Here is a 14,050-nt window from a genome sequence, read left to right on the forward strand (position 1 = left end):
TTTCAATCAACTGTTGGCAATATACCTATTTGACAATTTCATACAAAATAAATGTTTCCGATTTCATTAACAACAGACTGATCTTAGCTTAATTATACAGAGAAGATGCATCAAAATATAGTCTATAGGCTACTATGATTTAATAACTAATACACTACTGCCAATTCACAGTCGTCCACAAAGATTAATGGCCCTTTAAAATCAAATTGGATACACAATATCAACAATGTTTGCTGCATTGCAAAAAAAAAAACAAAAAAAAAAAAACTTTCAGAAGCCATTAACTTTTTAGCCATTAACCATTAGCTAAAAAATAACTACTGGGTTGGCTAAATTACACTTTTTGCGATGGCGCTGTTAGGCTGAGGCGCTGGCGCTCCCCTTCATCTCCTGTTTGCAGCGATGACTCTGACCGTTCACTTAACACTTAAACACTTTAAAGGGTCATGAAAACCCCCTGCTGCAGCTGTATTTTTTCACACCTTCGATTTTAAAAGGCTTGTTAAAAGGGGAGTGGTTGACTGTGAAATGGTGGGATGGTATTGTGTGGAAAGAGGGAATGATTTGGATAAATAGGGGAGTGTCATTAGGTGCATTAAGATTAGCGATACCAACAGCAGCAGTTACAGCAGTTCTGAGACATGTTCTTGGTTCACGTTGGCATTGTTTACCACAGTGAGATTAAATGAGGGATGAGTACAGCGAATGAGAGAGCTATGAGTGGCGTGCAGCAGAGATCGCAAATCATTCAGCTCTTCAAACCAGCATAATTCAGTGAGAAATGAAAATACATGTTATTCTGCATGACGAAATATTTTGCAAACGTGATAAAACTATATTTGTCCAAATATGCACGCCGTTTGGCAAGATGCTGACATCTTCACATCTACAACGCGTCGACGTGATAAGAGAACGTGAACCACTCACAAACATGCGATGCGACAGAGATGTGTAATTCTATATCGGGGGAAAAGTGAAGGGGTTTGAGGCTTCATAGTCTCGACTATCTTCATCTGAAGCACAGAGCAGCTAAATCTATATTTGTCCAAATATTCACTCTTTTTCACTAAAAGCCCGAACACGTGGTTTAGTGCATGTCTGTGACCACAAATAAAATTGAGAGGACGTGGCTTTTGATTCTTGTTGATATTTCATCAAAAATATTGTTCATTAGCCTACAGATTGGTTATTTTGCACTCCTGACATAAATTAGATAGTCAACGCTTGCAGGTTCGGCGTGTGATTCCTCAAGTTTTTTATTTATTTATTTTTAAAACAGGAAAAGATTAAGGACAATCAGGCCTGGCTCAGTATACAACTGATTTTCAGCAGGTTCCTGCTCTGCAGAACATAAAAACCACATTCACAACAAAGCTCACACACTTGACATCTTAAGACAACAACAGACACACATAACCAAGATATGGGCGACAGGGGGGCTATAGAACCATCTCAATGATCACAAATATACCTGTCCATTAAATATTGAGCAAATGTTTTTTTTAAATAGTCTTCTTGATGTGATAGTCCTGATGTGCTGTGGGATCTCATTCCAGTTTTTAGAGAGCACAAGAAAAAAAGATCTCTGTCCATAACAATTTCTAAAAGCCGGTAAAGGCAATAATCCATTTGTAAAAGATCTCGTAGTGCGTTCAGACCTTGAGCTAAGTTTCGGAACCAATTCGGTTAAAGGAGTTACAGTGTGTCCATTAGAGATTTGATGAAACAGGTTTATCCCGTGGCTTATTTTATAATTCTGAAATGTCAGAGCATTACACAAAGATAGTGCAGTACAGTGGTGAGTCCAGCCTGGTAGCCTGACATGGATCTTATGAGCTCTATTATAAAGGCTTATTACTGGCTCAATAATCTCATTTGTTGTTAGTGACCAAACAGGTAAACAATACGACAAAGTGGACAGAATGATGGCATGAAGATAAGTTTTTGAAACAGAAAGCAGCAAATATGGTCTAATTTTACTATAAACATATAACTTTTGATTTAACTTTCTGGTTAGGGTTTGAACATGTTCTCGATAAGTAAGATGAGAGTCAAGATAAACTCCCAAATACTTATATACTGATACAATTAAAAGCGTTTGATTAGAAAAAGTGATAGGATTAGATATGGATAATTGTCTCCTGGATGAATAAAAATACATGCATTGTGTTTTCTTGACATTAAGTGTTAAATGATTTTCATGCAGCCAGTTCTGTAAATGCTGCAGATCCGTGTTAAGTTTGTAATTGATTGAATCAATATTTGAACCAGAAAGAAAAATAACAGGGTCATCAGCATATAGCAAAGAACTAGAGAAATTCAAAACACAGGGAAGATCATTAATATACATAAGGAAAAGTGAAGGACCTAAAATACTGCCCTGTGGAACTCCCATAGAACACACTCGAGGCTGTGATGTTACTGTGCCGATTTTTACAGTCTGAGATCTATCACTTAAATAAGATGTAAACATATCTATTACAGAAGATGACAAATGAAAAGAATGAAGTTTGTTTAACAGAATTTGATGATTGACTGTATCAAAAGCTTTCTGAAAATCTATGTATATAACTCCAGTAATCTGACCCTTGTTTAAAGACGTACGTATTTGCTCAGTGAGAAGCAGCAAAGCCGACATAGTTGACCGCAAGGGTCGAAAACCATGCTGGCAATCACTGAGCAGGTTATTATTTTCAAGGTGGTTAACTAGTTGATTATATAATATTTTTTCAAGCAACTTGGAAATGGTTGGCAGAATTGCAATAGGACGGTTAATTTTACTTAACCAAGCCTTTGTAGCAAAGGCTTCCACAGACGGCGCCCGGTTAAAGCTCGCTCGGCGCCCTTACGTTACTTCGTATCAGCATAACGCCTAGCTTTCCTCCTTGACTTTTCCGCACGCTGCTTCCAAAACTTCCCCACCATGTCTCTACAATAATGATGGAAGACGAGCCTGAAAGAAGTGACTGTCTCATGCATGCATATTAACTACATTATCTTGTATGCATACTACAGTGCAGTGGTTGGACTGAATGAGCTTTATGTCATGAATATATATCAAGAATCGCTCTGAGCGGTCGACGTCAGCATGTGGTTGTATTTAAGTAAAAAATCCATTGTTAGTCACTTTAATTACTGTTAGTATACCAGTCACAAAACCACACAACATTTTACAGTCATGTTAAATTCATCTGCTAACACACCCAATGTCTAGGTCTGACATAAACAAATAATCTGACTCCATGTCAACTTTTAAGCAACCCCAGTAACCACACAGATGGTTAAGTACCTCTTATAACAGCCAACTGCCTATTTACAATGCTGAAATCCACAACTATTAGTTTAAGCCTCTCATTGCATTCTGGGATTATTCTGATTATTTTACCCTCCAGACTGCTTTTTATTTATGTCTATGTTTATCTTCGGCATATACTATTTTGTCTTTGTTATCCTATTTAACAGCCAGTGCAGGTCACCTGAGAGTAGCCGGTCATTATCCAACACATTAATAGTGTTTGAAATATCAATGCAAACTAAGTGGCCATGTCTGTTTTTCTAGTATTAAGCAATAGATGATACAAGGGGGAGAAGGAAAGAAAGCGTGAGCACCCCTTTCATTGCTTTGTTTCCCAGTTTATGCTAGGATGGAAGGTAAGCATGTTAGCGCCTGGGTCTCATTTCCCTAAGGGTTTAGGCCTCATACAGGCTAGTAGTAGTAGCAGTGAGAGAACCAGCAGAAATATTATGTGCTTACACGCACGTGGCCAATTACACATGATTTGCTTCTAGGAACACAAACACTGACTGATACAGTCCAAGTGGCACAATGCCAATTTGGTATTTTATTCAGTTATTTATAGATAACATCTGAAATGTAATGTGGCCCTGATTATATAAAATTATATGACTAAAATCTTTTTAACTTTTTTTTATTTGTTTGGTCACCAGCATAAGGTATGTTTTGTATGCTGGGTTTTTTCAGGGAATTTTAAAAGGTTATTGAATAAAAATACAAAGAGAGGCTTAAAAGGCTCTTCGTGAATACTAAAACAATATCCTTGTGAATACTGACACTCAAAGATGCCCTCTATTTATAGATGATTTTAATAACATTCCCATTTGTGAGGACAATTTGGGAACCAAAATTTTCCAATAAAGTGTTTCTACACGCATGAGATATTTCTGGGGATTGCACAATCAACAAAATTGTTTACTCTTTTAAGACGCTCTAACTCTTAAAATGAGTTATATATAAATATACTATGTTCTGTAACTTTAAACAAGCTTTATAACAATATAATTTATATGATCTAAAATTATTTTGGATGTTAATATGTTTAAATACACTACCATTAATGTATTTTTGTTGTTGTAAGAAATCTGTTCTACTCACTAAGGCTAGTTAGTTGATAAAAAATACATTTATATATAAAAATAGTAATAATGTAAAATGTTACATTACAATTTAAAATATCTATATTTTATTGTAATGTATTTTAAAATTAATTTTTTCCTGTGATGGCAAAGCTGATTTATTTAGCAGCCATAATTGCAGTCTGCAGTGTCAGTAATCCTTCAGAAATCATTCTAATTTGCTGATTTGGTGCTCAGGAAACATAACTGAAAAATAATAACTTATTGTGTAAACAAAATGAAATGATCAAATGAAGAGAATCACTACATTATCATTTAAATTAGTATTATTTTTTATTTATTTATCAATATATATATATATATATATATATATATATATATATATATATATATATATATATATATATATATATATATATATATATATATATAGCATTTTTTTGTATATATATATATATATATATATATATATATATATATATATATATATATATATATATATATATATATATATATATAGCAATTTTTTGTATATATATAAGCAACACCAATGTGACCACAGTCTACTCAGCACAAGGGTCACAGCACAGTGGGGTGGAGCAATATACATTTCTGACTTATGTTACTGTGCACATAAGGAGTATATTAAGATGGCCAACAGTATCTTGTATATAGTAGATGGAAACTTACCTTAATCCTATGACAATTCTTCTGATATTCCATCAATACTCAAAGTAAAGTAAAGTCAAACACTTAAAAGTGTTTAAACTTTCAGACATCGCATTATTTTCTAGTTATTTATGCAGTTCCGTTCAGTGACACCATAAATTACTCACTTCACTTTTAAACACGTAAATCTTTTCACTCTACATTCCTTTGGCAATGTTGTATTTAAACAACCATGCCAATAAAACTTCACTGAAAGACGAGAGAGAGGGACAGGGTGAGAGAGGGGGTCAGGGCCTGTGCTCCTTACCGGATAGCCCTCTGTTTTCTTCTGGCACCACTTCAGTAGAGCGTTCCTCTTAGATCCACCATACTCCCGCGCCAGAGCAGACAGAGGGTCTGTTCTTTCCACACTAGCATCAGGGGACACACACATAGACACGTACGGTCACTAACACTGTATCTGTACATGTTGGTGAGCAGTTAAATGTTTAACCACTGCTAAAATCCTCACACACATTAGAGAGTACATCCGCACATCAATGGTGTTGCTCTGTGAAAGACACAGCATGAAAGATAATCAGATTGCCTTGTTTTGTGTTGATGACTCGGTGGTCATTGCACTGGAAGTCAAAACACTGTATGCGTCATTGTTTTATCACCTTTCACACTGACCTCTGTAAGAGTTTGAAACAAATACAAGACTTTATATATTTATATTGCAAAATATCATATATAATATATTATCAAGGGATTAAACTACTGTTTACTGTATAATGAGATTACTGTATTTGATTACTGAATATTAATACTTTTATTCAGCAAGGACATATTAAACAAGGACACAAGTCAGTTTAGTCAGTTTAGTCAGTTTAAATCTAGACTAAAAACACATCTCTTTACTATGGCATACACATAAAACATTTTTAACTTAATTATTGAAATCAATTGACTGATTGTTAGACTGCATTAACTAGGTCAGCCGGAACCAGTATCAATTATATTACTGATCTGTCCTAGCTTTACGTGGTCATACTCAATTCGAGTCAGAATATGAGTCTGAGACTGCTCCATTGGGCTGTAATTATAGGGCATGTTTCAATCGAACCAGGAAAGACATCAATTGGATAGACCTACAATCAATCAGAGCAACGAAACGACGCATAACGTTAGTTGTCAAATGTCAACCGAACTCAACTGCACATTGCACTATGTTGCCAAGTCCATGTTTTTTTCCACAGGTTGTTTTCCATGTCTGCGGATTTTGGGCTAGTAGTTGCCAGGTTTTGTTGTAAAAACTTGGCAACTTTGTCTGCGCACACGCTGAAATAAACGTTCTTTGCCGGTGTTGTAAAAACAAAAAGAATTTAAGGATACACAGTAACTTACCAACATGATCATCATTTCAGAGGAAATAGTGAAGGTGAATTCATACAAACAAGCTCTCTGTTTAGGATTTGAACAAATATAATCCAAGCGCCTTTGTTGATGTGCACGATTACCTTACTGTTTATCATCTGTCCGTCGTCTAAAGCCCGCCTGACAATTTCATTGGTCCGAACAGTTTCTGTTCGGGCATAATTACTTCTCTACGGACCTCTACGGACCTCTACGGAAGTCCAGACCGAACTGCCAGAGCTCAAATGTTCTGGGTGGGGCTGTGTTTGGCTGACATCCAGGCTAGATCTGCCCACTAGAGGATGGATACCCAACCCGAGCCCGACGGGTTCCGACGGGTTCCGACGGGCCGGGCCGGGTTCGGACTGGTATTTAGAAATGATGTTCTGGTTCGGGCTCGATCATGTCAGTGCGATAAGGCATTGAACCTTTAAAATTTAAAACAGTTTATTATGTAAGTAGTCAATGGGTCTGTTTAACATGATGCAATGGTTTGTTTTTGCGATTCAAATAAATTTAAAAGATTACCCTAACATTGGTCTTCCTGTGTGCGGAAATTTGTTTATGTCGCTGTGACAACAACGTGTAACACGTGTTCATATTGCTGCAGCATCCTTGTCATTCCAGCCAGCAGCAGCAGTGAGCTCACTTCAGCAGTGATTTCAGCACTGCTGGCAGGACATTCGAGCAGAGGACAGCCTTGAAGCCATCCACAGTTGATACAATCCTTTTTTTGCATAAAACCTTGTTAGCCTATACTTTGATGGGTAGTTAATGTAGATCCCATATTGCAGTTTAGTAGCCATAGTTTTCGAGAAAAATGGTAAGAGTGACTTTCATTTCAATAAGTATTTCAATTGTGTTACGTTAAATGTTTTGTTCTGTTAGCTTGGGACATTTTTGGTAGACCTTTGTTCATTTAATTTCACTGATTAAACCCTGTGTAACGCATGCTTCGTTGCCCCGTGTGCGCGCTGAGGCATTCACCTGTAAACATTTCAGAATGCCTTCCTACAGTTGCTTAATAAAAGCGGGCTTTCCACACAAACAAATGTACATGTGTCATTAATATATGAGAAGAAAAAAAAAGATTTAACTGTCGGGCTCTGACATAAATATCTTAATGCCTGTTGGGCTCGGGTCGTGTTCGGTCACTGCTCTGTCGGACGCGAGCCAGGCTCGGACAGAAAAATGCGGCCCGATCCGTACTCTACTGCCCAGCCACATTGTCACTATATGATAAAATTACCATTTTCTCAAAAAACGACTGTACAGCCAAAATCAAATTTTGTAGCAATATTTTTTTTTACATTCAAAAACAAAACATAATGAATAAGTAATAGGCTATTTTCTACAGTAGTTTTGAGGCTCTCTCCTGAACGCTCGGTTTTGATTAGTGTGCCGCACCGTAGACTTGGAAGTAAACACCAAGGCTGGGATTGGATATGATTTGCATATTTAATGAGCTTCAGCTCCCCTGTCAGTTCAGTTCATGAGGGATTGTTTTGAAAGCAGCAACTGGAAAGATTCTCTCACAAGGCTCGCAAAACGTCTTTATTAAACAAACATAATGATTTATCTCTCGTCCGCCCAAGATTAATTGGAATATTATTTTATTATTACTTGGCCCATCCAATATGGATATAAGTGCAAACTGCACACACACACACGGAATATCAAGTCAAGAGAGTGAACAACGCAGATCAAGAAAGGAATGTTATTTCACTATTTATGTTAGTGAAATTACGTTTTGGTAACCAGTCTGGAAAACACATAGCCCAGGCTTTGGCTTTTTTCCAAATCGCAATGAACCAACAAATAAAGGATTATCCAGCCTGTGACAGCGTGCTTAAGGTATGTTCATGTCAGGCAAGTACACATAATTAAAACGATCTAACAATGCAATACTATCACATATAAGAAGTAAGAAGTTAGTCACTTAAGTGTGTTGCACAATTCCTGTTGGATCCAATATAAAAGGAACAGCATTGTGTTTTAATCTCAATATGTCTGAAAATCCAGTCTCGACCTAACTTGTTTACAAACGCTTCTGCTGTGAAATGAAGTGAACACATGTACAATGTCTTCCCCACGTGAGCTGAAACTTTATTAAAAATAAAGTTCAACCACACAGTCTTAATATTAGGATCCGAAGGAAGTTATGCAGCAACTGTGTTCTTCCACAAACAGGTATAGCACCATATCTTGCTATCTTCGGCAAGTTTATTGCTGCTGGCTAGTGAGATTCAAACTGCTCTACGAGTCGGTGGGCGGGGCTAGTGAATTAGGCGTGCTTATTATTTACCACATCATAACGTCAAGGTGAGGTATATGTACACTTCGCCCCTGAAAGCGAACCTCCTGTGACATGGAAGGATGGATATGTGGAAGTATGTGTCCTTTAGATCTATAGTGACAAACTCAGAAGCCCAGCCGCAAGCTAGGAATTCTTCCCAGCAGCCTTCCTTTCCTGAAGGACAATCCTCAGATCGACTTTCGGCACTGAAGACTTCTGGTGAGAGTGCTGCCTCTGTTGCCAAGCTCCCTGAGGAAGGGCTTTAGAAGCGACACTCTATTTTTGTATCTGCCGGTGCGAGGAGCGGGTGGACGACTGAGGCTGCCCACTGGAGGCAGCCTTTCCCAATCTAGAGCAGTGAGGGAAAAACTGCTTAAAAGCTGCTGACTGCTTTTTCGCCTCCTGAAATTTGTCAACAGCGGTATTTACAGTGTCGCCGAACAGACCAAAGGGCGATATCAAGGCATCCAGGAGGAAGGATTTCTCCTTCATCCCCCCAAAAATTAGCTATAAATGTCTCTCCAGTTACCATAAAAGCCATGGAGCAGCCGATGGCACAGACGGCCGTCTCCTTGGTAATGCGGATAAGTCAGATGAAGACAGAGTTTTGCTGAAAAGTCCATCTGCAAGTTTTATCTTTTGATAGAGAACTATCAAAACCTTTTTTTTTCGTTTGTATCAGTATGATTCTGTTCAAAGTGTAAATCACCAAAAAGGCTTGTGCAACTTGAGACATTGTTTCAAAGCAGGGCAGCAAAACAAAAACAGGGAGAAACAGCTGAGGAATGCAAATGTATCACAAATGAGAAATACAGGTTAGGATATTCTGGTGTCAGTTATCTTATTAGACATTAGCAATTATTAGTCATATTTTTAGTAGTGAAAGGTAAATGTGTCTTTTTCTTTTAAAAGACTGAGTCATTTGTTGTTTTAGTGCCTGTAGTTAGGAGAATGTACACTGCATCTGTGGTTTTGTGTTTGTGAAGCTTACTTGAGTTTGCTGTTGGCTCTGTTGTAAGTAAATGATGAAGTATGGGCATTGAAGAGAGCTGGAGTTTTAATTACTGACTCAAGGGATGGACTTTTCCTCATAAGAGACGAGGGCTTCAGTTCATCACATGAGCCTGAAAGAGACAGTATCACAGACACACAGGAAAACTTTTATATTGTGTCCTATTATTGCCACAGTTCTGGAGAATATCCTATTCAAGCACATATTAAAATCCACAAAGATTGTATTATTATAAGTAATGCTCTTATTACACAACATTTATTTACATTAGGACAACTCACACTACCAATGCTTCTGCATTAATAACACATCAAAATAATACATGTACACAACCGCTCAAAGGTTTAGGGTCAGTAAGGTTTTTTAGCTCTTATATATAGTAAGGAAGCATTAAATTGAACAAAGGGGGATTTACATAGTAAAAAAGCCCAACACATTTCATTTAAATAAATGCTGTTCTTTTGAACTCTATTCATGAAGAATCCTGAAGAAGAAAAAAAAAATGGTTTGTACATAGAGGTACCATTATAGTAGTTTTGTACGAGCGTGAACGTACCACACAAAGTACCTCACGCAGAAAACACTTAACGTAACTTGAATGTGTCATGAACTTGCTTAAAAATATTTTTATACTGTTGTCTAAGGTGAAGACTTGGAAGTAAACGCCAACGGCTAGGATTGGATAGCATTTGCTCACCTGTCAGTTCAGTTCACATAAGGGAGGGATTGTTTTGAAAGTGGCAACCGGAATAATTCTCTGACGGGGCTCAGTCTCAAAACATATTTATCAAACAAACACAGATTTATCTCTCATCCACCCGCGATTGATAGATTTTTTTTATTACTTGGCCCGGCCACTCAGTGGATAAAAGCGTGAACCGCACACACACAAACACGTACGTACATGCTCTTTAAAGATCAAGACAAGAGACTGAACAACGGAGATCACACAATTAATGTTATTTCACTATTTAAGATTCACCGGCCTGCTGATGTGCTTACGTTTTGGTAGCCCGTCTGGAAAACATATAGCCCCGGGACGTTGTGCTTTGCAAGCCCTTGGCTTTGCAAGTTCTTATCCTGAATCACAATGAACCAACAACTCCAGTCTGTGACAGCGTGCTAAGGTATCATGCCATGTACACATGATCAATACAATCTGCAACAATGCAATACTATCGCATATAAAAAAACATGTTTTACTCACATAAGTGTGTTGCACCATTCCTGTCGAATCCAATATAGAAGGCACAGCATCGGGTTTTAATCTCAATATGTATGCAAATCCAGTGACGACCTGTGCCTTGTTACAAATGATTATCTTGCTATCTTCAAAATGTTTATTGCTCATTTAGCTGCACAAGTTGGTGGGCGGGGCTACAGAAGTAGGCATTCACATTTATCTGTAGAGGTGGTGTTTCCCCTTTCTAATGTCATTTATTTGAGAGCCTCTTTTGCTAGGCCTGGTGTCTATAAAAGCTTTTCTTTTACTAACAAGGGCGTTTTCAGCTCTGAAGCTTACAGGATATTCTTATATTACCATGACCTTTTATATATCAAAGGTTCAAGGTAAAGTTGATTTATCAATTCATCACCCCTTTAAAAATTCTTGCACAAAATAAATTCAAGCACTTTCAATGACCTGTATCTATGTAGGTTTATTTTCAAAAACTTTTCAGGGCCTTGAATTTTTTTTTTCAGATTCACAAACTTTCAAGGATTTCAAGGACCCCCGAACCCAGAAATAATAACTTTTTAAAATGTATTAAATTACAAAACACTCCTTTTAAATTCTAATAATACCAAAAAATAGTAGTTTTACTGTATTTTCGATCAAATAAATGCAGTCTTGGTGAGAGATTTTTCAAAAACGTTTAAAGATTTTACCAAAACAATACTTGTGAATGGTATATATTTACAGTATCCTCTTAGTTTCGACCTGTACATTAAATTAGTGTTCAGTGGAACAATCAAGTGTAATGAATATACAGTGATATATTCATTACACTTGATTATTTTTTAAAGGAACCGATTGCACTGTGAAATATATATATATATATATATATATATATATATATTGATATATATTGATATATATTGATATATTATAAAGTTTCTTTTTTTTAAATTGCCAATTGCGCAGTTAAATTTGTACATTTGCAATCGTCATTTGTAAGGTTTAAAATATAAATATGAAGATAATTTTTAAAGCAAACATATTTTTTCTTCCATGTAAAAATGTCTGTTCTTTCATCTGTAATGTTGCTTTAGCAACAGGACTACTGTTCAAGCAGATAAACTTCACTAGTTTCATGGTAACATGTGTGAAGTTCCCTTTCATGCATCGGAAGTTACAACACTATGGGAAATGCCTCTGTGTGATTGCACCTTGAAGCACTTGTGTAATCAGTCCAATGTCAAGGCGAGACGTCATCCTGTAACGTGCAATATCATTACCAGGAAGCTACAGTATAAAGTTGTTCCTCCCAGCCCATGCTACATCACGGATGGGGACCGTGAACATTTCCCTCTAGACCTCAGGAGCCAACATGTGCTTGTCCAGACAGACAACACATTGGTGGTAACCTACATACATAATCTGGGGGTCTGTGGTCACACCCCCTTTGCAAATTGGCACACTAGATCCTCCTGTGGGCCCAGGGCTTGCTGCTCTCACTAAGGGCAGTGTCCATCCCTGTGTGTTTGATCCAGAGAGCAGATATCCTGTTGAAGCCTGGGGTAAAGCACAGGGAATGGAGACTCCACCCCAAGGTGGTGGAGATGATTTGGCCAGGTGAAAGTGGACAAGTTTGCATATCAAACTTTTTTGAAAACCACAGGGTTCCAACTTAAGATCTGACTATTGTTCTGGAAGACTTGTCAACGGCTCCCTAAGAGCCCCTTGAAACCGTTGCAGAGAAAATTCTAACCTTAAAAAAAAAGAAAAATCTGCTGCCTATTACATCTCTAAAGAGTAGATCTTCAGGTTTCTTTCGGACTTTGGACCAGGAGAAGCTAACATTTCTATGCCCTGATGCTTATATCCACAAAGCTGTTCTGTGGCAAACTTCTGATACATTTTTGTGTGCTTCTGGTAAGCTAGACGAGGGTCTCCAGAACCAAGCAAAGGGTGAGCAAGTGGATAATCAAGGCTATTTCTCTTCACCTATGGCTGTCAGAGCACACTCAACTAGAAGTATGGTGAGTTCCAAAGGCTTGTTGTCAGAGATATCTCTGTGAGAAGTCCTGGGTCTTAATTTCCTAGGTTGTGGTGGAGTGGGTATTAACGTTCCCATAGTGCTGTAACTTGGAAACACCTTGAAAGAGAACATCACAGGTAACGACTGTAACCATGGTTCACTGGAATGAGACACTGCCTCACCCTGCATGCCTGTGATCGATTTGCTTCAGCCAATCAGAAGCTGACATTGTTTAGATTGGGTGTGCTTTATTACTGGTCATGACATCACTTGCTACGGGATGATGTCCCACCATACCATTGGACTGATTACACAAATGCTTCGACACAATCATGCAGAGTAATTTCCCATAGCGTTGTAACTTCCAACACAACATCTCATCTCGTTCCCTTTTCAGGGACCTATGGTTACAGTCTTAACCTGAGACTTTTTTGGCTTTTAAAACAATGTATGTTGATTGCATTTTAGTGCAATAGTTGGTTCAATATACCCCATTTTAGACACTGACGTTTTAGACATCAATTTCAGACAACTTTGAACACAATTTCACAAATTTCTGTGGTAGACGCTGCATAATTTGATATGTCACTATAAAGTACCATTGTGGGGGAACTCTCCAAAGGCGATTCTTCTCTCAAGGGCCTTTGACAGTTGCTTGATTCCAGAGTGCCTCTATAAACATAAAGCACATGTCAGTGATAGCATGCCCTGTGCTCTAGAATAAATTTGTGGTGTTTTGTGAGATTTAGTACCTGAATTGGTGAGACAGCAGCAGCAGGGGCTGTACGGACTGGTATGCCACTTAGGGGGCTTCTGGGAGATGTATGTATCTGTACTGAGTTGCTGTGTCCATCTAGTAAAATACATCTGCATTAACATTTAAATGGCCATATAAAATCCTATTTCTAGCCAAAGAGACAACACAAATTAATCTGAAGAAGATGTTTGACATTTTTATAGGATAGTTGACCCCAAAATGAAAATTCTATCATCATTTACTCACCCTTATGTCATTCCAAACCTGTATGACTTTTGGAAAAAAAAATAAGATATTTTGAAGATTTTTGGTAACCAAACATTTTTGGTGACTGTTAACATACAAAA

At 37.6% G+C, this 14,050-nt stretch overlaps 1 protein-coding gene across 6 annotated transcripts in view; it reads right to left on the minus strand.

Annotated features, from left to right (window-relative positions):
• specc1 (sperm antigen with calponin homology and coiled-coil domains 1) overlaps positions 1-14,050 on the minus strand; it is a 175,474-nt gene that overhangs the window by 41,312 nt on the left and 120,112 nt on the right. For all 6 annotated transcript variants that reach the window (XM_067437982.1, XM_067437983.1, XM_067437986.1 and 3 more), the window contains 4 exons: positions 13,699-13,799; positions 13,546-13,618; positions 9,726-9,858; positions 5,351-5,453 (listed from right to left, as the gene is read on the minus strand). In XM_067437982.1, coding sequence (XP_067294083.1) covers positions 5,351-5,453; positions 9,726-9,858; positions 13,546-13,618; positions 13,699-13,799 — 410 coding nt within the window. The remainder of the gene's footprint in view (positions 1-5,350; positions 5,454-9,725; positions 9,859-13,545; positions 13,619-13,698; positions 13,800-14,050) is intronic.

Source organism: Pseudorasbora parva, chromosome 3, assembly GCF_024679245.1.
Source record: "Pseudorasbora parva isolate DD20220531a chromosome 3, ASM2467924v1, whole genome shotgun sequence".
NCBI classification, from domain to species: Eukaryota; Metazoa; Chordata; class Actinopteri; order Cypriniformes; family Gobionidae; genus Pseudorasbora; species Pseudorasbora parva.